This window comes from Microcaecilia unicolor, chromosome 6, assembly GCF_901765095.1.
Source record: "Microcaecilia unicolor chromosome 6, aMicUni1.1, whole genome shotgun sequence".
Classification (NCBI taxonomy): domain Eukaryota; kingdom Metazoa; phylum Chordata; class Amphibia; order Gymnophiona; family Siphonopidae; genus Microcaecilia; species Microcaecilia unicolor.
Genome location: NC_044036.1, coordinates 35,937,814 through 35,963,183, shown reverse-complemented (window position 1 = coordinate 35,963,183; position 25,370 = coordinate 35,937,814). Strand labels below are relative to the sequence as shown.

Below are 25,370 nucleotides of genomic sequence, written 5' to 3'. Positions count from 1 at the left end.
TCAATTGAGATAGAGAGTGAAGGGAGAGGAGAAGTGGGTTTGGGTGGGAACATGATAAGTTCCGTCTTGGCCATGTTTAGTTTCAGGTGACGGTTGGACATCCAGGCAGCAATGTCGGATAAGCAGGCCAGTACTTTGGCCTGGGTTTCCGCAGTGATTTCTGGTGTGGAGAGATAAAGCTGGGTGTCGTCAGCATAAAGATGATAGTGGAAACCATGAGAAGAGATTAGGGAGCCTAAGGGTGTAGATTGAAAAAAGAAGGGGCCCAAGGACAGATCCTGTTAACAAAGCCGCGTGGCAATACTAACACAGTCCATTCAAAGTGAATGGGCTGTGTTGGCATTACCGCACCGGCAGCCACTAGTGCAGCTTTGTTAACAGGGAGGTTAGATTGATGGAGGGGCCATTTAGAATGCCTATCAAGAGTGCTATCTTGAACTAGAGGTTGAGGTCTTACCCAATAATAAGGTTATGAGGACCAAATTGGATATGTTCTGTGGTGGTTTTCTGAAAGAAGGCAGGATTATCAGAACTGGGGCCATAAATATTCAATAAGGTGTATAAAGTGTTAAGACTCAATTCTAATAAAAGCCAACGGCCTTCAGAGTCAGACGCTTGTCTATTAACAGTAGAAGGGAAGTCTTTACTCAGAAAAAAACACAACCCTATTATGTTTGTGTGTGGCAGCAAAGTATGCAATTAAAGTATTTATCATTGAGACTCTTATTATCCTCTTCAGTTAAATGGGTTTCTTGAATTAGGGAGATGTCAGCCTGGCTATCCTTAAGGTATATTGAAAGTTTCTTGTGTTTTAATTGGCTTGTTTAACCCTCTAATTGGGTTGTTTAACCCTTATCAAAGACTATATGCATAGGAGGTATAGTGATAATTAGGAGTAGCGATTCTGGAACAGACAGACCAAAGGGGAGAGTCAAGATGCAGGAGAGATATGGAGATAGCACATTTAACTCTAAAAGTGTTATCATCCAGCATTGATCATTAGAGTAGGGAATAGCATTGCAAGCATTAAACAACAAACCAGAAAAGTACCAAGAAAAATACATTTTAACAGCACAGTGTGGGTTGTGAAAGTCTAAGAATGTGAAGTGCCTGACCTCCTCCAATTGAACCTAATATATCAAGGGAGCAAGCAGATAAACATAGTGTGAATAACATTTAAGAGACAGCTAACTATTAGGAACAAACGTATCATGACGGATTAATACAAGTATAGTAAAATATTAAATATTTATTATGCAAATTAACTAACATGTAGCAATACTCACTGTTATACAGGGTTATATAACAGCAGTACCATGTCATCAGAAAACAGACACAGAAGTGGATAAAGGTTTGAGTATAGCACAAAAAAAGATGGGAGATTAACACAGTTTGTAGCTCAGAGGCAGGAGATTAGAGACAGCAATCACAATTTTAGCGAGTCTAGATAAGCTTGGTAGGCTTCTGGTTCTTTGAAGGATCAAATGGTATTATCAGCATGATTCTCATCCTCATGGGGTAATAAAGACCAAATTCTGCCCTTGCACATTTGAGCCGATCCCTTATTGCAAGGAACATTTTGCACTTCTGGGTGGTTGTTTGCTTAAATTCGGGAAAATCATAATCTTCATACCATCATATGTGAGAGGAGATTTCAGTTTTGCCTTTGTTGAATGGCCAATGTGTATATCTCGTAATTTGAGGACCTGGCCTTGAAACGTTTTGATTGTCAGAGCGTGCTGACAGGACGTGATGCACTCTCTCGATTTCGATAAGCTTATCAAGAGTAATATGCAGGATCTTAGGCGGAAAGGACTCAAGGAAGGCAATCAGGTATTTACCTTCTGAACTCTCATGGATGCCCAGTATACGAAGATTATTTCTTCGGGACCTATTGTTTAGGTCCTCTATTTCTTTAGGTAGGGAGCCTATTTCCCGTGCCTTCCAGTGGAAAGATGCCATGGCCGCTGCATTTGTACTGCACGTGGTTTCAACTTCGTTAAGATGAGAGCTAGCATCTACAATGTAGGTTTTCAGATCTGAAATATCTTGCTTCATCTCTTCAATGGAGTTGCGGCTGTCATGTAAAAGTTCTTTTAGTGATAGAATTTCCTCCATTATAGCACGCAATGTTATTTCAGGGCCCGCATCAATTTGGTGCTTTTTGTTGGCGAGAGCAGTGCTTGCTTGTGTCGCTTAAAAGCGGGAAGAGAGATGTATTTTGTATCTACTTTAGAATTTTTATTCACCATGTTGATCCTAGAGGAGTATGTAAGCAGATTAGGAGTCCCAAAATGCACTGAACAGCTTGCTATCCCAGGATTGTACAGCAGGAATCAGGAGCTGAGGAATCAGGCATCCATATTCACCAGAGTTCACAAGCGCCCCCTTCTCTTTAAGGACATTTTGATCTGGTCAAAAATGCTTTGAAATGGATACCTCTGATCAGAGTCTACATAAGAGATTATCAGTTGTTCTCAGTACTTAGTGTCACTTGGATGGTGTGGGGTCTTTGTGACTTTACAGTAAATACTCTTTTTTTTAATTGCTATTAATATTTCCATCCATCAAATACAAATGAATGTAAGGCAAATACAACACTCTCAAATCAAGGGGAAAAAAATCTTATATCACATAACAGAACAAATATTCATCCACAAAGAAAGAAAAAAAAGCCAGGAATGAGGAAAAAATTTAGGAAACAATAAGAATTTCCATCACAAAATTAGGAGCAGAGACTTTGTAGCGAAGTCATGAGCCAAGATCAAGCGGGCACATCAGTATGGGAGGCAAGTGGCATAGAGGAAATTTCTCTAGATATAATAAACTTTAACAATTGTTGTGAATCAAAAAAACAAATATTGCTTAGCTTCAAAAGTAATCAAACATTTACGCAGATATTTTAAACTAAGTGTTGCGCCTAAGGACAAGACCCTTGGCCTAAGGGAAGTCTTTATATCTCTTATGTGTCTCATGAGAAAAATCAGGCAAAATCTGAATTTTTAATCCCAAAAATTGTTCATTCATTTTGTGGAAATATGGTCTTAAAATTTTGGTCAGGTTCCACTGCAATGCCTTAACTTGCCCCAGAACATCTTGTTATAGAAGCAGACCTTCTGTCGCTGTTCCATCAGAAACATTCAGCATAGCTAATCTCACTGAAGAGCCTCCCTGCATGCCTGGCTGCAGCATCGACAACTGCCATAGTGCTGGGTCAAGCTTCTCTTCCGCGGTAACAGTTCCGGGTTTTGGCAGTGCAGTGCGTGCTTCGGGGCTAAGTGAGGCCTCTTCTCTGCTCAGCTCCATTACTTCTGGAGCCTTCTCAAAGGAAGATTGCTGCCAAATAGGAGTGACTCCAAAATGCATCCAAAGTTGGCTGGCCTGGTGTGGAAGTCAAGGCTGGTGCCAAGGGAGCAGCAGCCCTTTTAGCCTTCCATTTCCTCATTCCGAAGATCAAACCAGCACAACTCCTTGAACCGAACAAGGAGCTCACACACATCCTGGCTCTCCAAAACACCCCAGTAAATACGGTTTAAATGGGTTTTTCTTGTGGTTTTAACAGTGCATTTTTTCTAGCAAAAAAACACAGTAACATAGTAAATGATGGCAGATAGTACGGTCCATCCAGTCTGCCCAACAAGATAACTCATTTACATGGTATGTGATACTTTATTTCTATCTATACCCAGGTTTGATTTGTCCTTGCCTTTCTCAGGGCACAGGCCGTAGAGGTCTGCCCAGCATTCTTCTTGCACTAAGTTCTGAAGCTAACGTCAAAGCCCTTAAAATTTACACTCCAGCCCATCCCTATCTATTTATCTACCTATCTATCTAAAAGGTGCCGCTACTCAAATGCCAGGCCACCCTTCAGGGGTGGGGTGATCACTGAGAGAACCACCCTACAATAGCAAGGTCCCCTGCAACCAGTCACAGAAAAATAGCAGATTTCGAAAAGATGGTCAGAAAAAAAGAACCTGGAGCACTTAGGGCAAGTTATCTTCAGTGCTTCATATTTCATCCAGAAAAATGAACAAAAATACCCAGGGTCCAGTCTAGAAAGGTGCATAAATGATGTGTTTCTTCATTTTCCCCAAGATTGGCAATGCTCTGTTGCTTCTGGGTTTCTATTTTAAACATCGGCTCTGATTATTTTTATTGTCAAAGCCAAACGACTTTCTGCCACAAATATTTCTAAGCCTCTATGTGAATGGGCCTGAAATACTACAGGAGTTCAGTAAGCTCTTTCCTGAATGGTACATTTATTTATCTATTAATGGGTTATATATTGTGTACCCTCTTGTTAGATCATTTTAGTCTGAAACCACCTGTTGTTCAGGTGTGTTTACAGAAATGAAGCACCATGGGAACCCAGGAGATTTTTGTTTCATAAAAAGAGTAGCTCGGTAATATTTTCGTATCCCAGAAGAATCAACATTTAATAGATTACCTAGTCCTCCTGCATGTGCATCAATGAGTGAAGCCGCTACCGCAATCCCCTCGGGGAGTCCAAGGTCTTTGGCAGCGTCTGCTGTTAGACCATTTCCAACAGGAGCTCCGGGAGAAAGAACCTGGTTTCCTGCGCAGACACAAGAAAAACCAAACACCTGTCAATCTGATCAACAAGAAAGCAAACATATGTTCACTGCAAATAAATCAAAGTTTCAGATTTTCCCCTTCACAAGGAATACATTGAAACAACAATGGACACTGCTGCCCCTACAATTTAAGCAGGATAATGACATTTACAACATTAAAATAGGATATCTGCAAAGCAGGACTGTCCCAAGCTGCAAACACGCCCTGTGCGATGTACCCTCTAGAGCTGCTATCCCACCCACTGTGTTGCATTCAAGCAGAAAAGGCAATGGACAGGACACAATTTTGAGGCCCCTGTCTCCTTTGCGCCCTGGGTGGCCACACTGCCTGCACATAGCTCGCTATGGCCCTGCTGCTAAGCATACAGGGGGACAGCTTTCAAAGGAATTTACCCAGGTAAAACAGCTTGGCTGAAAATTGCCCCATGGGACGTTTCTGTCCTCCCTGAGCTTGCCTTAGGACACCTGCGTTATAGTTTGACAGGTGTACCCACCCCAGTTAAACTTCCCACCTGCCACTGTTCCCGGAGAGGGTCGCGCCCGGAGGGCACCAGGCACTTGTTGCCGGAAGCGAGAGCCCACTCTCCCCACCTCATCGCTAAGTGAAAAAATGATGAGTAGTAGTATTTCACTGCCTACCCCTAGGGAGGGGGCTTCCCACTTATCCTACACCTCTCATGTCTCTTCACAGTGCCAGACTAGAGTCAAGCTCAACAGGGTCTTCTTTCCCAGCTGATTCCGCCAAGCCCCTTCCGTTGGCTGTGGATTCACTAGATAATAGGTAGGGACACTCAGAATCTCTTTCATCCAATGATTGACTACAAATGCACCAACTTTCACAGTATAAGAGAAACTCTATAACTAGGCGCTCATATTTACATGCCTCTTTGCAAGCATCCATGCAGGGGAAAGTAGTACTTATGTATGTCCTCATAGAATAGCATCTAGCTTGATATCCCACCATTTCTGGTATTTAAAATAGAAAAGAACAACACAATAAAAAAGGAAAGCAAAAAATCAGACAACAAGAATCATTCATACATAGTATAAAGGAAGACGCACATGTTGAGCTGTTGGAACATACAGACCACCATGAAACCCCAAAGAACTATAGCGGAGACTTAAAAGTGGCATGTAAATATGAGCACCCTGTTATAGAATTGACCTTGAAATGCTTAAACCTCTTTGAATATTGATCTGGGTAGAGTTAGGGTTATAGTATTAATTCAGTTATAATCAGTGGTGATTTTTCCCAGATGGCCCACCTGGAACCTTTTTTGCTAATCTAGGGCTTTTTTGAATTTAGGTTAATCTTATAATAATAATAATTATTATTCAGCAGTTCTTTTCCCCCAACGTATCAGGGTGGAAGGTGGAAGCTGCTGCTGCTCCTAATCTAGGTATTTTTTTTGTTATTATGGAAATTAACAGTCATTAAAATATTTATCAAGTTATTAACATTAATGGATATTAAGGAATAAAATAGTTTAGCAACCAAGAGCCTGATATGCAGCCACGGTGATCAGCAAACCAATTATTGATGTTAATTGGCACCAATTAGGATTTGCACACGTATCTGGCTGCACGATATTCTATAATGCTGGACTCCTAAATCCTATAGTGCACAACCCAAAAGGGTGTGTGGAAATTGGGGGGGGGGGGGGGCATGGTGCTGGTCATGGATCTTCCAAAAAGTTGCACACACTGTTATAGGATAATGAGTCTCTACTCCCCACGTGGATGCCAGGATTTATACCAGGTTTCAGCAGGTGTAAGTCTGGTGCCCAGACTTGTTCCTGGAAATCAGAGCTAAGCACTATTCTATAAAAGGCATGTTCCTTTTATTGAATAGCACTTAGTGCCAAACTTTTCCTGTGCCCATTTTTTAGTGCAATTTATAGAATTCCCCCCATGGTCAATATTCCCCTTTTATGAAACACAAAGGATATTTTGGCAGTTAACGCGTTCCCTTTTTTTTTCCTGTAAGTTAGCTACTCTTGTAAGAAAGGGTTAAGACAGCATCAGCAGCTGGTTTGCAGATGTTTTAGGATGAATCATGTACTGTAATAAGGACGCAGGTTGGCTTAACCAGAGTCCAACTGCTCAAGAGGAACCCCAAGGACACTTGCTTCTTGTGGCTTAAGTTCCCTACAAGGTCCAAAGCACAAGCAGGAAGAAGCCTCTATGAAATATAAACAGGGACCACGGAGAAGTAGAGGATGACACAATGACGACCACTAGGGAGAGGTATCTTTAAAGTTCTTTATTGAAAGCGCCAGAAATAAAGACCCGAGAGGGGCCATGTTTCGGAGGACCTTTAATGAGGTGTTGTTGTCATCATGTAGCTCATTGGTTATTTACCCTGGCATTTTAAACTTGCAGTTCTCTTACTGCAATTATGCAGCTCCCTATCTATAACCTTGCAGTCCACTTATTACACACTCTCTTCATATATTTTGTAAATTTTAATTTTGCATTGCATATTTGTATGTTTATTTATTTATTTACTGCCTTTTTTTTTTTAAGGAATTCACTCAAGGCGGTGTACAGTAAGAATAGATCAAACAAAAGCAGTAGGCAATTTCAGCAGTAAAAATATTCAAATAATTCAAAGTATGGCATAGAGGGGCATAATCGAACGAAAACGTCTATCTCCATGGGCGTTTATCTCCGAGAACGGGTCCGTGAAGGGGCGGACCGAATCGTATTTTCGAAAAAACATGGACGTTTATCTTTTTTTGAGCTTGGCGTTTTTGTTTTTCAGCGATAATGGAAACCGAAAACGCCCAGCTCAAAAACGAATAACTCCAAGACATTTATTCGTGGGAGGGGCCAGGATTCGTACTGCACCGGTCCACCTCACATGCCAGGACACCAACCGGGCACCCTAGGGGGCACTTTTACAAAAAAAAAAAAAAAAGGTAAAACAGCTCCCAGGTGCATAGCACCCTTCCCTTGGGTGTTGAGCCCCCCAAATCCCCCTCAAAACCCACTGCCCACAAGTCTACACCATTACTATAGCCCTAAGGGGTGAAGGGGGGCACCTACACGTGGGTACAGTGGGTTTGGGGGGCGGTTTGGAGGGCTCCCATTTACCAGCACAAGTGTAACAGGTGGGGGGGGGGGGGGGGGATGAGCCTGGGTCCACCTGCCTGAAGTCCACTGCTCCAGTGACCTGCATACTGCTGCCAGGGAGGTGGGTATGACATTTGAGGGTGAAAATAAAAAGTTGTGAAACGGCATATTTTGTGGTGGGAGGGGGTTCGTGACCACTGGGGGAGTCAGGGGAGGTCATCCCCGATTCCCTCCAGTGGTCATCTGGTCATTTAGGGCACTTTTTGGGGCCTTATTCGTGGAAAAACAGGGTCCAGGAAAAGTGCCCTAAATTCTCGCTAAAAACGCATATTTTTTTTCCATTATCGGCGAAAGGCGCCCATCTCTGATCGGCAGATAACCACGCCCCAGTTCCGCCTTCACCACGCCTTCGACACGCCCCCATCAACGTTGTCCACATCCGCGACAGAGTGCAGTTGAAAACGTCCAAATTCGGCTTTTGATTATACCGCTTTATTCGTTTTTGGGAGATAAACGTCTATCTCCCGATTTGGGTCACAATATAGGCGTTTTTCTCCTTCGATTATAAGCAGGATGGTATACTATTTACAATGCCAACACAATATGTAATAGAACATTTTAATTGACAGCGAAGGGTATAAGCAAAGATGGAACATATAGATAGATAAGAGAGTAACAAGACTTTGAAAGTAAGGTGCACATGAGGTTAGAGAGATGGTTAAATATTATTTCAGCAATGGAGGTCACGTGATGCTAGGCTAAGGGGAGGACGCCGCACGTTAGAGCTCCGCGGACCCTCGCTAACATCAGCCCTTAGCGACGTCAAAATCAGCTAAAAAAACCTTCAAAAAGCGCAGAGAGAACTGTGGGAACTTACCAGCGGTATAAATCAGCCGCGATCCCTGCTTTCGCCGCGATGGCAACAAAAGCAAACAGAAAAGACGGGACGAGGAGCCGCGTGGGAGAGAACAAAATGGCGGACGCGGCCTCCTCGGGAGAATCTGTTGGTTCAGTCTGGGCGGCGGAGATCGCGGCAGAAGTCTCGAGCCATCTAGAGGCGTCAGTTGACAGAAAACTACAACGGATCTCTGACCAAATAGAAAAGATGGACGGGAAACTCGAGGGATTAAAAACGGATATGGCAGGATTCCAACAGCGCCTGTCAGAGGTAGAAGATCAATCAACACAGCAAGTGGCTGCCCAAAGTGTAATGCAGAAAAAGCTGGACAGTCTGGAGGCAAAAATCGAGGACCTAGAGAATAGGTCCAGACGCAACAACCTAAGGCTGGTGGGACTGCCAGAGTCCCTGAGAGAGGTAGATCTTCGGGGGTTCCTGGAAAAATGGCTGCCTCAGGTACTTGCCCTGAAACAACTGGAGAACTGTTTTAAGATTGAAAGGGCGTATCGCCTGGGGCAGCGAAGACAAGGGGAAGAGAGACCACGAATTGTGATTTGCAGAGTGCTGAACTACGATCATAAGCAGGAAATCTTGCGAGCCTGGAGACAGAAGGGAAAGATTCAATATGAAGAGTCAACAGTACTGTGTTTCCAGGACTTCTCGGCAGCGGTGTCAGCCCAGCGCAGACGGTTTACAGAGGTCTGCAAGCAATTACACGAGAAAAGAGCACGTTTTGCCCTGTTATTTCCAGCTAAGCTGAGAGTCCAGAATAATGGCAAGCTACATGTTTTTACTTCCCCAGAGGAGGCAAAGGAGTTTATTAAGCGGTTGACAATTCACCCAGAGGAGAGTGGCGCAGCTGTGGACCCCAGAAGAAGTCCAGAGCACTGATGGGAAAAAGGAGCAGATAGATTGGTCTGAAGCACGTGTATGTGCAGAAGAAGAAGATGGCTGAGACATAAACCTGCAGCTACATTGAACATTATAAATGTAGGTTGAGGTATGACCTAGAATGAAGAGGGAGAAACTGTGTGCTATTCATTCCCGAGAGAGGGAGATGTATGTTATGTAGGGGGTCATTTAAATCAGTAGGATACAAGATGTCGCGGGGTGAGGGGAGGAGCGGGAACGTGACCGGTTCTCATAGAGGACCCAAGTAACGCTTTGGGTGGAAAAGGGGGGGGGGGGGAGGGGGGGGAGGGGGGGGGAGGGAGGGGGGAATCAACAGTCAAGGGCTATGGGGTTTTTTTTTTTTTTTTTGTGTCTTGTCATTTTTTTTTTTCTCATCAGAGCAGATCTGGGTTGCAGCGCTGTGGTGCATCCTCAGTTTGAAAATGGAGCACGCCCAGGGGCTGGGGGGCGTGTCCCGTACCAAAGTGTTAAAAATCAAGTTTACTTGGGAAGCATGGGAACGAATGAGGTATGGTTAAAGTAATATCATGGAATGTGGGGGGGATTTCATCACCCATCAAGCGTACCAAAGTCTTACAAGCCATGAACCGTCATAGGGCGGATATAGTGTTCTTACAAGAAACGCATTTGACGTCATCGGAACATAGTAAGTTTCAGAAAGGTTGGATAGAACAGGTAGTGGGCGCTCCGGCAGTAGGCAAGAAAGGGGGAGTACTGATAATGTTCCGTAAAGGCCTGCAATTTCAGATCACAAGAGTTAAACGGAGCCCAGAGGGTAGATTTGTGCTGGCAGAAGTGGAGATGGGGAATGTCACATATGTTTGTTGCAATGTCTATGCGCCAAATGTTTGGGATAAAAATTTTTACAAAACTCTTCTAGAGCTGCTGAGTCCCTATCAGGGGAAAAATGTCATACTGGGTGGAGACTTTAATTTGGTATATGATATTCAGATGGATAAAACGGGCGTGCAAGCGACGAATTTGGGTCATGCTGCTGGGGGCCTGCCTTTTCTCTGTAAGACACTAGACTTGATTGATGCGTGGCAGGTTTTGCATCCTACCCAGAAAGATTACACGCATGTGTCTAGAGCACACCTCACGCAGTCACGCATAGATTACTTATTTATTTCCAGAGATCTTTTTTCTAGAGTGTCGGATGCAGAGATAGGTCCGTGTGAAATATCGGATCATTCGCTCATTTGGATACAGATGCAAGGGCTAGGGGTAGTGGGGAGTAGAGGGGGCTGGAGATTTCCATTGGAATTATTCTGGGACTCTAAGTTCAAGGAGTACATAGATGGGAAATGGAGGGAATTCGCAGACCATAATAAGGAACATCAAAATCAGCCACGTTTATACTGGGAAACCTCCAAAGCAGTGATACGGGGTGAGATCATAGCTTATAGAGCCAGGGTCAAGAAGATGAGAGATAAGGAGATTCTTAGATTGGAAAAAGAAATCCGTTTGCAAAGGGTACGATGTGGGGCAAAAATGACACCGGAAGGGAAAGGAGCTCTTCTAGCCACACAACAGGCCTTGAATGAATTGCTCCATCAGAGGGCAAAGAAATCGCATATGTATTATAAATACCAATACTTTATCCATGGGAATAAGGCAGGAGCGCTGATGGGCAGATTGTTAAGAGGGGAAGGGGGTAATAAGAGCGTTTTGGGCTTAAGGGAAGAGGGAGGTCGACTTCTAAGGACAGCTAAAGACATAACGGAGCGCTTTAGAAGATACTATGAATGTCTATATCGGGAGCCCACTGATATAGTGCCAGATAGTATGCTTTATTTGCTTAATCAAACCCTGCCCCAGATATCAGACTCACAAAAGCTATATCTAAACAGCCCAATTACAGAGGGTGAAGTGATGTTGGCATTCCAACAAAGTAAGATACAAAAAGCGCCGGGGCCCAGATGGGTTTACAATGGCCTACTTTAAGATAGTCCAGGAGCGGGTGACACTTCCCTTGTTAAACTTATATAATGAGATGGCCAATACAGGAGAAATGTCGGATGCCATGAACATAGCGAAAGTGATAGTGTTCAAGAAACCAGGGAAAGATGGATTAGAAGTGGGATCATACAGACCCATATCATTGCTAAACTGTGATGTTAAGATATATGCTAAGATACTGGCAAATCGACTGTCTAGAGTATTGCCAGACTTGATCGCATCCCCACAAGTAGGATTTGTGAAGGGTAGATCAGTGGGGAGGAATGTGAGGGCTCTTTTGGCGTCTCTGGAAACCGTAGAGGCCGGGAAAAGGCCTTCTCTGTTGGTCAGTTTTGACGCAGAGAAGGCCTTTGACCGTGTAGTGTGGAACTTCTTATTTCAGGTGATGGACAGAGTTGGCATAGAGGGTATGTTTCGAGGGGCTGTGGGGGCGCTTTATCATAACCCCAGGGCATTCTTATGGGTAAATGGAGAGCAATCCTCATTGTTCAAAATCAGGAGGGGTACGAGGCAGGGGTGCCCGTTGTCCCCTCTGCTCTTTGTGCTCGCATTGGACCCGCTAATTAGGGAGATCGAGTTACATCCAGAGGTGGAAGGGGTGACCTGGGGTGCTTCTTCATTCAAGGTTTCTGCATTTGCAGATGATATATTAGTCCATCTTACACAACCGGGTCGTTCATTGCGAGCACTATTGGAATTGTTCCAGGAATATGGGGATTTTGCGGGCCTACGGATTAACTACTCTAAATCCTTAGCACTAACAGCACACGCAAGCGTAAAGAGGGAGTGGGAGTCTGGGTTCCCGCTTAAGTGGGCGACAGATTTTCTCCCGTACTTGGGAGTGAGAGTTGCAATGAGCATGACTAAATTATATCAACTGAATTACACAAATTTATTAGATAAAATGAAGGGCCGGTTGGGACAATGGGAGACGCTGCCGCTTACTCTACATGGAAGAGTACACCTGTTTCGTATGGTGGAATTTCCTAAATGGCTATATGCATTTCAGGTGTTGCCTTTGAGACTCAGGAAGAAAGATCTCCGCCAATTGTATAGACATCTGCGGAAGTTCGTATGGAGAAATGCAAAACCCAAAGTAACATTGCAATGCCTCTTCGGACCATGGAGAGAGGGGGGTTTGGGGCTCCCGAATATGCGGAGGTACAACCAAGCGTGTTTGTTGAGACACCTAGGAGATTGGATGTTGGGGAGACAAGATTACACTCCACGTAATATGGAATTTGATTACTTTGGTCCAACTCATCCATGTTATTTGTTACATTGCGCGAGAAGAGAAATACCAGAGCATGTGCGCCACAGCGTACTATTGGGGCCCTTGAGAGAGGTGTGGAGGGACCTAAATGGGCTGTGGGGTCTGGGAGTAGAAACCTCCGACTTACTTCCGCTTCAGGGGAACTTACAGTTTACACCAGGCTCTGATAGTCCAACATTTCGTAGATGGGCAGAGCTGGGGATTACTAGACTTGAACACGTTTTGGATTCTGGAGGGAGGATTTTATCCCTGGGAGCACTGGGGGTGGGCTTCAGTCCGTCACATTTATTTGCATACCATCAGTTGTCACATTATGTTAGATCATTGGAACCCAGTAAGTTGGAGGGAGGACACGGGCGTAGATTAAGAGCTTTTTTGGGGGGAATCCCCGGAGATAGATTGTCCGTTTCGGGATTACAGAGAGCTCTGGGAGAACTAGAGGGTGACAAAGACATGGAACGAGTTGGTCAAAGGTGGGCAGTGGACCTGGAGCAACCCCAATTACAGTTGGATTTTCGGAAATTGATATCCCGTATTCCGCAGATTTCTGTAAACGCAGGAATGCGGGAATGCCAGTACAGAATAATTTTTAGAGCATATATGGCCAAAAGCCAGGTGTTTAAATTTGGAGGTGTCGAGGACCCATTATGCTCTAAGTGTAAACGGGGAGAAGGCACGTTCTTTCATTCTCTTTGGAAGTGCAGCATGATTCAGATCTTTTGGAAACAGATATTCAAGTATCTGGAATCCCTGGTGAGGCACAAGATTCCGTTTTCTCCACTGGGAATAATTTTGGACAAATACGAAGTATTTCGAACTTGTGGTAGAGGGGCTCAGCAGCTTATACGCAAGGCCAGCATGGTGGGTAAAAAACTTATTATGGGCGCATGGAAGAGTGAGAAGTCTCCGGAATACTGGCATTGGAGAAACAAGTTTCATGAGATCATGGTTATGGAGCGTAGGGGGGTAGGATCCTTCCCCAAGAGACGAAAGGCATTTCTGGATGTTTGGGAACCATACATACAGTCGCTGTCACCTAAAGCACGGAGTTTAATATTAAATAGGCTCTGAACTTAAAAAATTTTTTTTTTTTTTTTTGCAATTAGAGGGTTCCCTATTGTTAAGGGGACCATAGGTTAACAGGAAGAGGAGATGGTAGTAGGGGTGGGTCCCGGCGGTTCCATAGTTACGGCGGTGGGCCATCAGAGCCAAGGTACATCGCTGTGTTGTTAACCAGGGAGTCTGTTACAAGGGGGGCCATGCCTGACTCCTAATTCTGGCAACCGTAATACAATGTTCCTCTCGCTTAATAGTGGATGCACAACTACGGTGTGGCCTGGGAAGTTCAGCGAGTGGGAGCCAGAAGTCAGCAGCAGTGTTGGAATAGATTCGTTGTTTATTACGGGGTTAATTGGGAGGGGGGAGGGTGGTGCAAGGGAAGGCTCTCAAGAGGGCTAAGCTGGGAAAGAGTTTGAAGTTTATAGTTTCGGACTTGTTAATTTAAAGGGTTTTTTTTTTTGGGGTACTGCAGAATTAGTGGATCTTATGCGATGTATAAGCATTAAGCCCAAATGGAGGCCTCTGAGTAGATTGCCCACAAGGGAAGGGGGGGGGAGGGGAGAAGGGATAAGGGGGGGGAGGGGGGGGGAATTAAAATTCACGACGACAAAGTCAGGATGTACTCTGTATAGTTTGCCACGTTGGTGTTACGTATTGATTTAGAATGGAACTGTCTAACTCATGTCTTTTGTCGATCATCAATAAAATGATTCAAACATAAAAGTTGTAAGGAGGGGGGGGGAGGGGGGAGGAGAAAATGGGGGGGGGGGGGGGGAAAGTGATTGACGATGTTGAATGTGTTGTTGGAATGTTGACTTGTATACTGATCCATGCTGTATGAATACTCCAAGTTGAATTGTATTATGCATATCGTCAATAAAAAAGTTTAAACATAAAAATATTATTTCAGCAAGGGAAGGAGTGGAGAAACATGTCCTGATGCAGTATGTGCAGCCCGTGTCACTCCTTCACATATATACTATTTATGATTTTACTGTAAGATTAATTAAGATAACATTTAATCATCTCTTTGACTTCATGTGCAACTTTCTTTAAATTAGTCACCTTATTTTCTAACTCCTCTTCCTCTCTTACCTATTTATATGTTCCATCTTTGCTTATACCGCTCGCTGTCTTTTAAAATGTTCTATTACATAGCGTGTTGACACTGTAAGTAGTATACTATGCCATACCATACTTTATATTATTTGAATATTTTTACTGCTGTAATTATCTTACTGTACATTGCCTTGAGTGTATTCTTTCAAAAAGGCGGTAAGTAAATCCTAATAAATAAATATGCATTTTGCACATAGTTTTATAGATATTATGTTTTTATAAGGTTACAATATGTTTATTTGAAGCATTCTGTTTGTTTTGTAGTTTTATTCTGACTCCTGAGGCAGGTAGCTGCGTTCGCTGAAACGCAGCCTGTGTCTTTACTTCTGGTGCTTTCACTAAAGAACTTTAAAGATACATCTCCCATGTGGTCATCATTGTGTAATTCTTATTCAAGCTCCCTCACAGGTGATACGATTGTGCAACTTCAAATGCCTGTCTCATAACATGAGCAAAAAGTAAACATGCATTTGAAAAGGAGTATTTTAAATTATGCTTTCTAACTATACTATGGTTTTCTGCATGCTTACAATCCACAACTAATCCTCCATAACCTTTCTGCAGTTGCATGAGAGTTTTAGTAAATTTTCAAAGTGTTTCTAACAGAGAACCCTCTATTTGGCTTAAGGATAAGCAAATTGATTTCAGATTAAATCTGAGCCACATCTAATCTGAGAGGGATGGGAAGGAGGATTTACATGATCCTGGTGCAGCCAGGCTGTAAGTCAACAGGTCAATCTTAGGGGAAAAAAAAAAAAACCCAGAAACAGCAAAGACGACTATCGAAAAAGACGACCTTGCAGAAATCAATTTTTAAAAGGTTTATTGATCCCGAACCTTCCTTAACCTCCACTTCCCCAATAGCAAAGGCGTGAAATACAAAGCGCTACACGCGTCAACCTTTTCTCACATGAGCACGCAGTTTTGGAATACACTGCCGCGCAACCTAAGAACAACCAACGAGCAAGCTTCCTTCCGCAGATTATTGAAGACCCATCTTTTTGAAAAAATTTACGGAAACAAAACACATAAAGTCCACACTTACTGATCACTAATGCATCATACATTCACCTCTGAACTCCCATTCCCGTATTATCACATCACTCATACCTTTACTCACAGAAAGATATATACCATACGCCTTCATGCCTTTTTACCGCCCTCTAAGCTCCCATTGTCTCCTTCCAAAGTTGCAATGCCTATGTTCCATTATTACATTCCTTAACGACACCTCAATTGTTTCGCTTAACCCTGCACAATGTAATCCATAACTATCTGTAACAAATTGTATTTCCAACATTCAACTCATATTGTAAGCCACACTGAACCCGCAAAAAGGTGGGAAAATGTGGGATGCAAATGCAATAAATAAAATAAATCATAAAAATCAAAAAGGGAAAGTGATTGGGACTCGACACAGCTGTGTTTTGGCCTTTCAGGCCTGCATCAGGAGTCTATGTAACGAACAAATCATAACATATAAAGTAAGTTGAAACATAACAGCAAATAGTGGACTAACTGTATGTATACAGAGTTGATATGAAACAAGAGATATGATTTTTATAATTTTATATTTTAAATAATATATATTTCTAACAATAAATTAAAAGAAAATATCACATAAATCAAATAATACCACACCAATAATATCATGGAAAAATAGAAAGAAGAATATAAATATGATAATCTATAAATTTCAAAATATACATAAATTAATTTCAAACTGAATTAAAAAACATATATAGGGACGAATCCTTAAAAATAGTGTATGTTGCCTTGAGTTAGGTACATTCAAATCATTTGCATTAGGATTCCATGCAACTTCACAAACACCTCGGAAGTGTACACATTCACATATTTTCAGTGCTATATGATAGAACAGTGAGGATGCAAAGAGGGAAAGGGAATGGGACTTGATATATCGCCTTTCTGTGGTTTTTGAAAAAAGAAGCCGAGGGTATGAGCTGCTTGTAGAGTGATCCATTGCGTTGGTGTGCTTTCTCTTCTCTAGATTCACCATCCTTTGACCCTGGCAAACAGCAGTTCTAGAACCATTCCTCCAAATCCTCCGCCCCTTCTTCACTACACCCACTGGCACACATTATAAAAACAAAAACCCTCTTAAGACAACAGAGAGAAAAAAAGCTAAGACGATAAATGAAAAACAAACAAAAGTCTCCTCTCCCACTATAAACTAAATAAAGCATTTGTCCTTTTCTCATTCTTTGGCAGTTCCTTGCCTTTTCTCCAGTAACCCAGCCCCTGGCTGATAGAAGTTACTGTCAGCTCTAATTTCTTTGCACATGGTTATAAAAGATTTATATGAGTGAAAAATGGATTTCCTGACAAAAGTACAAGACTTGTGTCCCAGTGTGAACTAGGTCAAAGCTAAATCTGATTATATAAGAAAATTTCAGGCACATGTTAAAAACGTTTGAACTTGCTTTGAAACCAGGTTGATAATTTCATGGGAAACTGGACTAAACCTTCTTAAAAACTGCTATGCTGGGCCTTTACTCACTGGAGTGAGAGGGAATGAATTGACATTTGAACATTTGCACATTGGTCTCATTTACCAGCTTTCACCTGCTGTAAACATCAACATAGGAGATTGAGCACTAAAATCTTTTTACCAAAGCAAACAGAACTCCACAAAACCTTAGAGTGGGTAGACGCCTTTGGATCCAAAAAGCAGTGTTTGGATCTACTGACAGACAGCAGCTTTCGTTGCCCTAGTAATCAGGGGAAGCACTGCTTGTATCCCTGGCTAGTCAAACATATAAATGGCGAGTGTCGTACTCACTCGCAAATGCATGGTAGAGACCCTCTCTGCCCCGCCCCTGCGTCAATACGTTATGATGGGGGCAGAACAGAGAGGGTCTCTACTGTGCATTTGCGAGGGACGAAACCGCTGTCGCTAACGCTCCCCCCACCCTTCACCCGGCCGGGCCCTCGCTCCGCTATTGAAACAGCGAGGGAACGCAGCACACAGCTCTGCTGAGCTGCCGTCCTTCCTTCTTCTTCTCTGCCTGTGTCCCGCCCTCGATGACATTACATCACATGAGGGCGGGACACAGGCAGAGAAGAAGAAGGAAGGACGGCAGCTCAGCAAAGCTGTGTGCTGCGTTCCCTCGCTGTTTCAATAGCGGAGCGAGGGCCCGGGCCGGATGGAGGGGTGGCGGCGACTCGGGGGGGTGAGCTCAGTGGCGAGGGGGCCTTGCAGCGGCGACGGGAAGGGGCTTTCAACCCCCCCTTTCCTATACGAGTCCGTTTTTACGGGCTCAACGGCTAGTATTTTATAAACCCCCTGATGCAGTCATTTCGGTGAAACGTGGCCACATCGGGTCTTCTTGAATAAAGATTGTTTTAGTCCTTTGAAAAATGATTCTTCTGGATCTTGTGTCTGCTTTGGTGCCTGTGCTTCCCAAAGTCTCTTCTTTGTGTTTGTGGCATTTTTTTTTTTTACATTGATTTTGATGGTATGAACTACATAATTTATTGCTGCTTGTACATTATTAGGCTAACAGTGGTTATTCATTGTTATTTATGTGCAATTACAGATTTCCTCCCAAATTCTACAGATGGTGCCCAAAGTTAGGTATGCAGTTATACAATAGGGTCAGTTATGCACATAACTTAAATAGCTAATTGGCGCTACAGTGGCACTTATATGGTGATAAGTACCAATAATTGGCCTTAACAAACATTAATTGGTATTAATTTATAGTTGCATGTGTTAACTGCCATTAGTTGTATTCTATAAGTTGTACACCCAAAGTCCATTGTGCACAACTGCAAGGGAGTGTGGACCTGGGAGGGGCATGTCAGGGAGTTATGTGCCTACAGTTAGGCGTGAGCATTTACACCAGCCAAATTAGGTGAGTAGATGCGGATTTGCACCCTATCTATAAGGAGATTATGCATGCACATCATCCTGGTGCCTAACTTTACATGATCTATAGAGGGGCATAATCAAACGGGGCACCCAAGCTTTCCTGTCTTCGCAGGACGTCCCCACGAAGGGGCAGGGAAACCCATAATATCGAAACAAGATGGGCGTCTATCTTTCGTTTCGATAATACGGTCGGGGACGCCCAAATCTCAACATTTAGGTCGACCTTAGAGATGGTCGACATAAATGTTGAGATGGTTGACCTTAGAGATGGTCGTCCTCGGTTTTCGGCCATAATGGAAACCAAGGACGCCCATCTCAAAAATGACCAAATCCAAATCATTTGGTCGTGGGAGGAGCCAGAATTTGTACTGCACTGGTTCCCCTGACATGCCAGGACACCAACTGGGTACCACAGGGGGCACTGCAGTGGACTAACTGATGCACTAACTGAACAGAAGTCCAGGTGCTCGTCAGGGACATCTTTTTTTTTTAGTATGGGTGAAGGACGTCCAAGTGCTAGGTGCCTTCGCTATGCCTCCGTCCCTGCGATGGGCAGTTGAGCACGTCCAAAATGTGGATGTTTCTGTGAGAAAGATGTCCATGTCTTTACTATGCCTATGACACCCCCTTTATTTATTTGGATTCTGGATCACAAGTAGCAGCAGTGGGATTTGAACTGGCCACCTCGGGATTGCAAGACCAGTGCTCTAACCACTAGGCCACTCCTCCACTCCAGTCCCTTGAAATTTGGCCGTCCCTGTAGGTGGGGGGGGGGGGGGCAGTTCAGGACATCCAAAATTTTGAAAGAAGGACGTCCACTCCCTTGAAATTTGGCCATCCCTGTGTGTGTGTGTGTGGAGGGGCAGTTCAGAACATCCAAAATGTTTGAAAGAAGGACGTCCACGCCTTCGCTATGCCTCCGCTGACACACACACACCTCCCCCCCCCAGGGACCTGCATACTGCTGCGATGGACCTGAGTATGATATTTGAGGGTGGCAAAAAAAGTTTTTAAAGTTGTTTTTTTCAGGGTGGGAGGGGGTTAGTGTCCACTGGGGGAGTCAGGAGAGGTCATCCCCGATCCTCTGGTGGTCACCTGGTCAGTTCATACACCTTTTTGAGGCTTGGTCATAAGAAAAAATGGACCAAGTAAAGTCGGCCAAGTGCTCGTCAGGGACGCCCTTCTTTTTTCCATTATCGCTCGAGGACACCCATCTGTTAGGCACGCCCCAGTCCCGCCTTCACTACGCCTCCGACATGCCCCCGGGAACTTTGGTTGTCCCCGTGACTTGAAGCAGTTGGGGAAACCCAAAATCGGCTTTCCATTATGCCGATTTGGGCGACCCTGAGAGAAAGATGCCCATCTCCCTCAAAAATAAGCCTGATAGAGAATTACCTCCTCTGTGCATTTCCCCTGCAGCAGGCACAAGTTAAAACTTGGCCAAATCGGGCTCTGGAAATCAGATACTGCCGTTGAAAATGCCTGGTTAGCGCCCAAGCCAAAACTGCTATTTGGGGTGTGTTCTGGGATGGAGTCAGCACTTAGCCAGTTAAGTGCCCATTTTCAGCACTTAACCGGCTAAACCAGGACTGCATAAAATGCAGTCCTGTCTTTATGTGGTTCTTCATAACCGGTTAAGTGCCAAATATTGCACTTAACTGGCTATGGTTTTGCCGGCTCTAGATACCCAGAAATTCAATGCTGGAGCCCAGACTAGCCTGGCATTGAATGTCTGGGTATAATGCTGGCAGCGATCACCGGCTTAATATTAGTCCTCGTGTTTTCAACCTGATCAGTGAACCATTGTGGAATCTACCTGCTACGTGGTTTTTCCCTCCACTGCAGTGGCTGAAAGCAAACAGATCTGACAGGTAACAAACAAGAAAAAGGAGATCACATTGCCCCACCACATAAAAAACATCATTCAAACACCATGAGAACCAGGTTCTGGTTTTTTTTTGTTGTTGTTGTTGCCATACACAAAGGCCCTGCAGATTGTAATATGAGGCTTTTCCAGCACACAGTCAGGTAAAGACTTGTCATGAGTTCTTTTGTTGTTCTGACTTTCTATTTCAGACATTATTTTACGGTCTGGGGAAAAAAAATCTAAATGAAGTCTCTCTCTCTCTAACTACGCCCTCCTCCATACAGCAAAGAAGAATTCACACACAGGGCTGTAATTAGCATTTGCTTCCTAGGTCAACAGGGTTATTCAGTCCTGGCTGTTTTAAAACTTCATGCTGTAGCTTGTAGTCCAGTTTTTTTAAATAGGAAAATTACTATCAGCTTATAGCTGTTAGGAATATTTTGTGGCCACTAGCTACAATGGATTGAAGACAGGAATGAAAGAACCAGGGAGGGGAAGAAGAAGGAGAGAACATGCAAGGGTCAGTTGAGAATAACATGCTTGCAACCTTTGATTTAGATTGGTTGTTATTCAGCATCTAGTGCACAAAGGGGTTCTGAGTCGCTTTTACCGTTTGTGGTAGCACAGTATCGATAATCCTATGCAAATGTATTACAACAAGCTCATTAGTATTAAAATGAGCATTCTGTGCAATGCACAGACATTTCCATGCAATGCACAGAAAAGGAGCACCTACATCTAACGTTCAACATTTTTCCGGAAGATCTGGAGCTGTCATTGCATGAGGACAACTTCCCAGCGGAGCAGTCTGCTTGCATTTACTACTACTACTACTACTATAAATCATTTCTACAGTGCCACATTTGTATGTATATTGAAAATGTGCCATGTGCGTGTATTATAAGTGTGTGTGTTGCACCCATAATAGTGGCATTAAAAAGTAGTGATGTCAGTGAACACACGCATATGATGTTCATCTATAGTGCATGCACAAAGGTTTGCTTTACGGCAGAAGAATACCACACAAAGGTTTGCTTTATGGCAGAAGAATACCGCACAAAGGCTGTTCTTTCACTATAAATAAAAAAACTGCAATAGAAGTCCGTTGTATACAAGCTTGTGCATTGTGTGCGTTTGTTTTCCACATGTACCTTGTGGTCACGTTCCACTGCAACAGGAGACGTGGATGGAGGTTCCTATGAAACACACATATGATGTGGTTGTTGCCTTTTTTCCTGGGCATGTGCAGAACAACACTTACTGCTAGATTGTTTTGCGAATGTTGTAACCAGGCGCCTCTCTTGTGCAGCCAGGGATAGAACAATCTCCTCTAACCACAGGCTCCCGGTACAATGAAGAAACAGATATTCACCAGTAACTTCAAACTCAAGGACTTTATTCCATGCAGGTTTCTAGTACACAGTTCCAACAGCAGCATAGCACATACCAGGGTTCAAAACAGGCTTACAGGCTCCAGTCTGGGCTCTAGCCAGTGCACAATAAACAGTAATTCAGTTCCCAAGACAAACAGTTCTTTCAGTTCATCATCACAGTTCAGTCACCCCAGCAGCAGTTCTACCTTCTATCCTCTTTACCTTCAGGAGAGTTCAATATTTTAGGGACTCCTTCTACCCAAGGGTTTTCCTCTGCATCAGCTTCACAGTGAATTCAATACTTTTGGGACTTCTTCTCACCCAAGGAATTTCAGCCTGCTTCAGTCCTTTAGGGAGCTCCCTGCCCAAGGATTTTCAGCCTGTAACTGCCAGTACTTTAGGGACCTCCTTGCCCAAGGGTTTTCAGCCTGCAACTCCTTCTCTCCTTCTGCTTCTCTCTCCTGAACTCAACTGAACTCCTGGGACTCCTTCCCACCTGCCTAATCAATCCCTGGCTTCAGCTACTACAACCAATCATTCTCCTTCCATTAACTTCCTCACACCCAAACCAGCTGAGTTAAGCATTAGACTAATGAGACCAATGATGAGCTCCTACACACAGGGTTTCCCAACTCTCTTTTCCGCCTAGTGGCAGCCACTCTACACAACCTGCCCGCTTACACCCATGTCTTCCCCGATTGCAGCTAGGAGTCCAGTCCGGGTTCTTCATCTCACCCTCTGGCTCCTTGCCTGCAATGCCTTCTGGGACTTGTATTTCAGACTGAAACTTCCTTAACCCAACTATCCTGGAGGTGACTTTATCACAATGTGTTAGGTGCTTTCCCTGCCAATCTGCATGCAGAATTTCCATGCATCTCATCTGCATGCGATTTCCTTTGAGCATCGATTGCTTTTTCAAAATCGGTAAGTTCAACCATGGGTATAACCACACGCAGTAATTAATGGCGACTTTTGAGCATCTGCCCCTTATTCTATATGTTGGAGAAGGAAAGGTTTCCAGATTTCTTTTAAGCTTCTCCTTTCTGCCTTAACATCTTGAGAACCTCTGCATTGGTGTTACTTCCTAATTAGAGAAGGACTTCCTCCTTCTGGCATTGATCAAATTGGATATGAAAGGTGCTATTGCTACTGCTTTCAGTTTGTAAAAAAATGCACATGAAGTTGGCTATGCACACAAAATCTTCAAATTAATGTGTGCACAGTTCATGTACGTGTGTTAGAATATTTTTTATGCACATTAATCAAATTTCATATGCACTAATTTCTGAACCAAACCAAAAAGTCTGAACAGACCGATCTGAAAATGATCTGAGACAAAACCAAAAGTTTTTCATATGCACACCCTGCTGTGAACCGGTGGAGAAAGAAAACCTCAGACACGTATTCTGATGAAAAGTGAGAGACAGCTGCAGGCTAGGGCTGGGAGATGAGAAAGACAGCCACAAATTAGGGCTGGCTGGCCCACTGGGAGGCAGTGAGAGACAGATGAGGGACACAGGTTTTATTTTATTTTTGTTACATTTGTACCCCGCGCTTTCCCACTCATGGCAGGCTCAATGCGGCTTACATGGGGCAATGGAGGGTTAAGTGACTTGCCCAGAGTCACAAGGAGCTGCCTGTGCCTGAAGTGGGAATCAAACTCAGTTCCTCAGGACCAAAGTCCACCACCCTAACCACTAGGCCACTCCTCCACTGTTGCTACTATTTGAGATTCTACATGGAATGTTGCTATTCCACTAGAAGTCGGCCCTTGCAGATCACCAATGTGGCCGCGCAGGCTTCTGCTTCTGTGAGTCTGACGTCCTGCACGTACGTGCAGGACGTCAGACTCACAGAAACAGAAGCCTGCGCAGCCTTCTACATGGAATGTTGCTAGTGGAATAGCAACATTCCATGTAGAATCTCCAATAGTAGCAACATTCCATGTAGAATCTCCAATAGTATCTATTTTATTTTTGTTACATTTGTACCCCGCGCTTTCCCACTCATGGCAGGCTCAATGCGGCTTACCTGGGGCAATGGAGGGTTAAGTGACTTGCCCAGATTTTAAAACAATCTGTTTTGATTATATGATTTTGGAGAAGTTTTGGCTATTTAATTTGTATTTTATAACTATTTCAAATATTCCAGGTGCTATAACTGACAGTGGAGGGTGCCAGAACTTTAATTATGTTGGCTCAGTATCTCACAGTATCTAGCAAAGGTTTTATGATTTTTTCCACTTTTGGCCTGGAAGGGATGTAACCTTTTCTTCTTCCCCTATCTCTCTTAACATTCACAACATTGTTTTGGCATTTGGAGGGCACATATCAGGAAAGACTGACCATAAACTTCAATAAAGGTAAACATTTATTGTTACTGTGTTACTAGTCACAGTAGATAAAAACCAACATGGCTCATCCAGTACACCGGAAAGGAGGCAAGGGACCTGCGATTCTGTGGGTTACCCCCTTTGTCTTTAAGGTTGTAATTGATGCTGGTGTAGTATATCCCCTCTCTGCCATTTTTTTAATTCTTTAAAGTGCAAAAGTTGAAATGCTGTACAATTTTATTCATGCCATATAGAGAATCTGCTTTATCACACGCGTTTTTGAATTCTATCACTACAAGATCCAAAACAACGGTAAGAAAGGAGCAGATCACACAGGCAAAGGTCCTATGAGAAATACTTTATTCATGTGAAGACTATAAAAAGCCGGACACTGGCCGTATTTTGCCCACGCAAGGGCTGCGTCAGGGGCTAAAGTAACCAAGCGGTATTTACAAAGCACTTCACCTCCTTGGTAAAAAGCACTCTGTGCCAAAAGATAACAAACTCAGACAGCATTTCAGCACATTACAGAAATGCTGTGTGAGGTTGTTATCTTTTGGCACAGACAGGCAGATGATCAAAAGCCCTGCGATGTTCCAAACAGCGCTCTAAAATAGCGCTGGAACAGCGCGGGGCGCTATTAGACCTATGATCAGAGATAATGCATGCAAATTTAAGCAGCGCAATTATATCTGATTATGGGGTAGAAGTGCGGGAGAATTGTACCTGAGCATGCGCTCAGCACAATCCTCCCACACTTGTTTGACAGGTCTGGGCTGGAGACCAACGAAAAGAGAAGGACGCCCATCTTTAAATCGGAAGATGGATGTCCTCAACTGCCCTGTTGCAGGGACGGCCAAATTTCAAGGGGGTGTCGGAGGTATAGCGACGGGGCAGTTGAGGACGTCCAAAATTTGGACGTTTCTGCAATGGGCAGTTAAGGACGTCCAAAATTGGATGTTTCTATGAGAAAGACGTCTTTCTCATACAAACATCCAATTTTGGACGTCTTT

At 43.7% G+C, this 25,370-nt stretch overlaps 1 protein-coding gene across 2 annotated transcripts in view; it reads right to left on the bottom strand.

The window, feature by feature from the left end:
- The window catches only part of FGGY (FGGY carbohydrate kinase domain containing), a 464,206-nt gene that overhangs the window by 153,569 nt on the left and 285,267 nt on the right, over window positions 1-25,370 (bottom strand). For both annotated transcript variants that reach the window (XM_030205275.1, XM_030205274.1), the window contains exon 7: window positions 4,448-4,576. In XM_030205275.1, coding sequence (XP_030061135.1) covers window positions 4,448-4,576 — 129 coding nt within the window. The remainder of the gene's footprint in view (window positions 1-4,447; window positions 4,577-25,370) is intronic.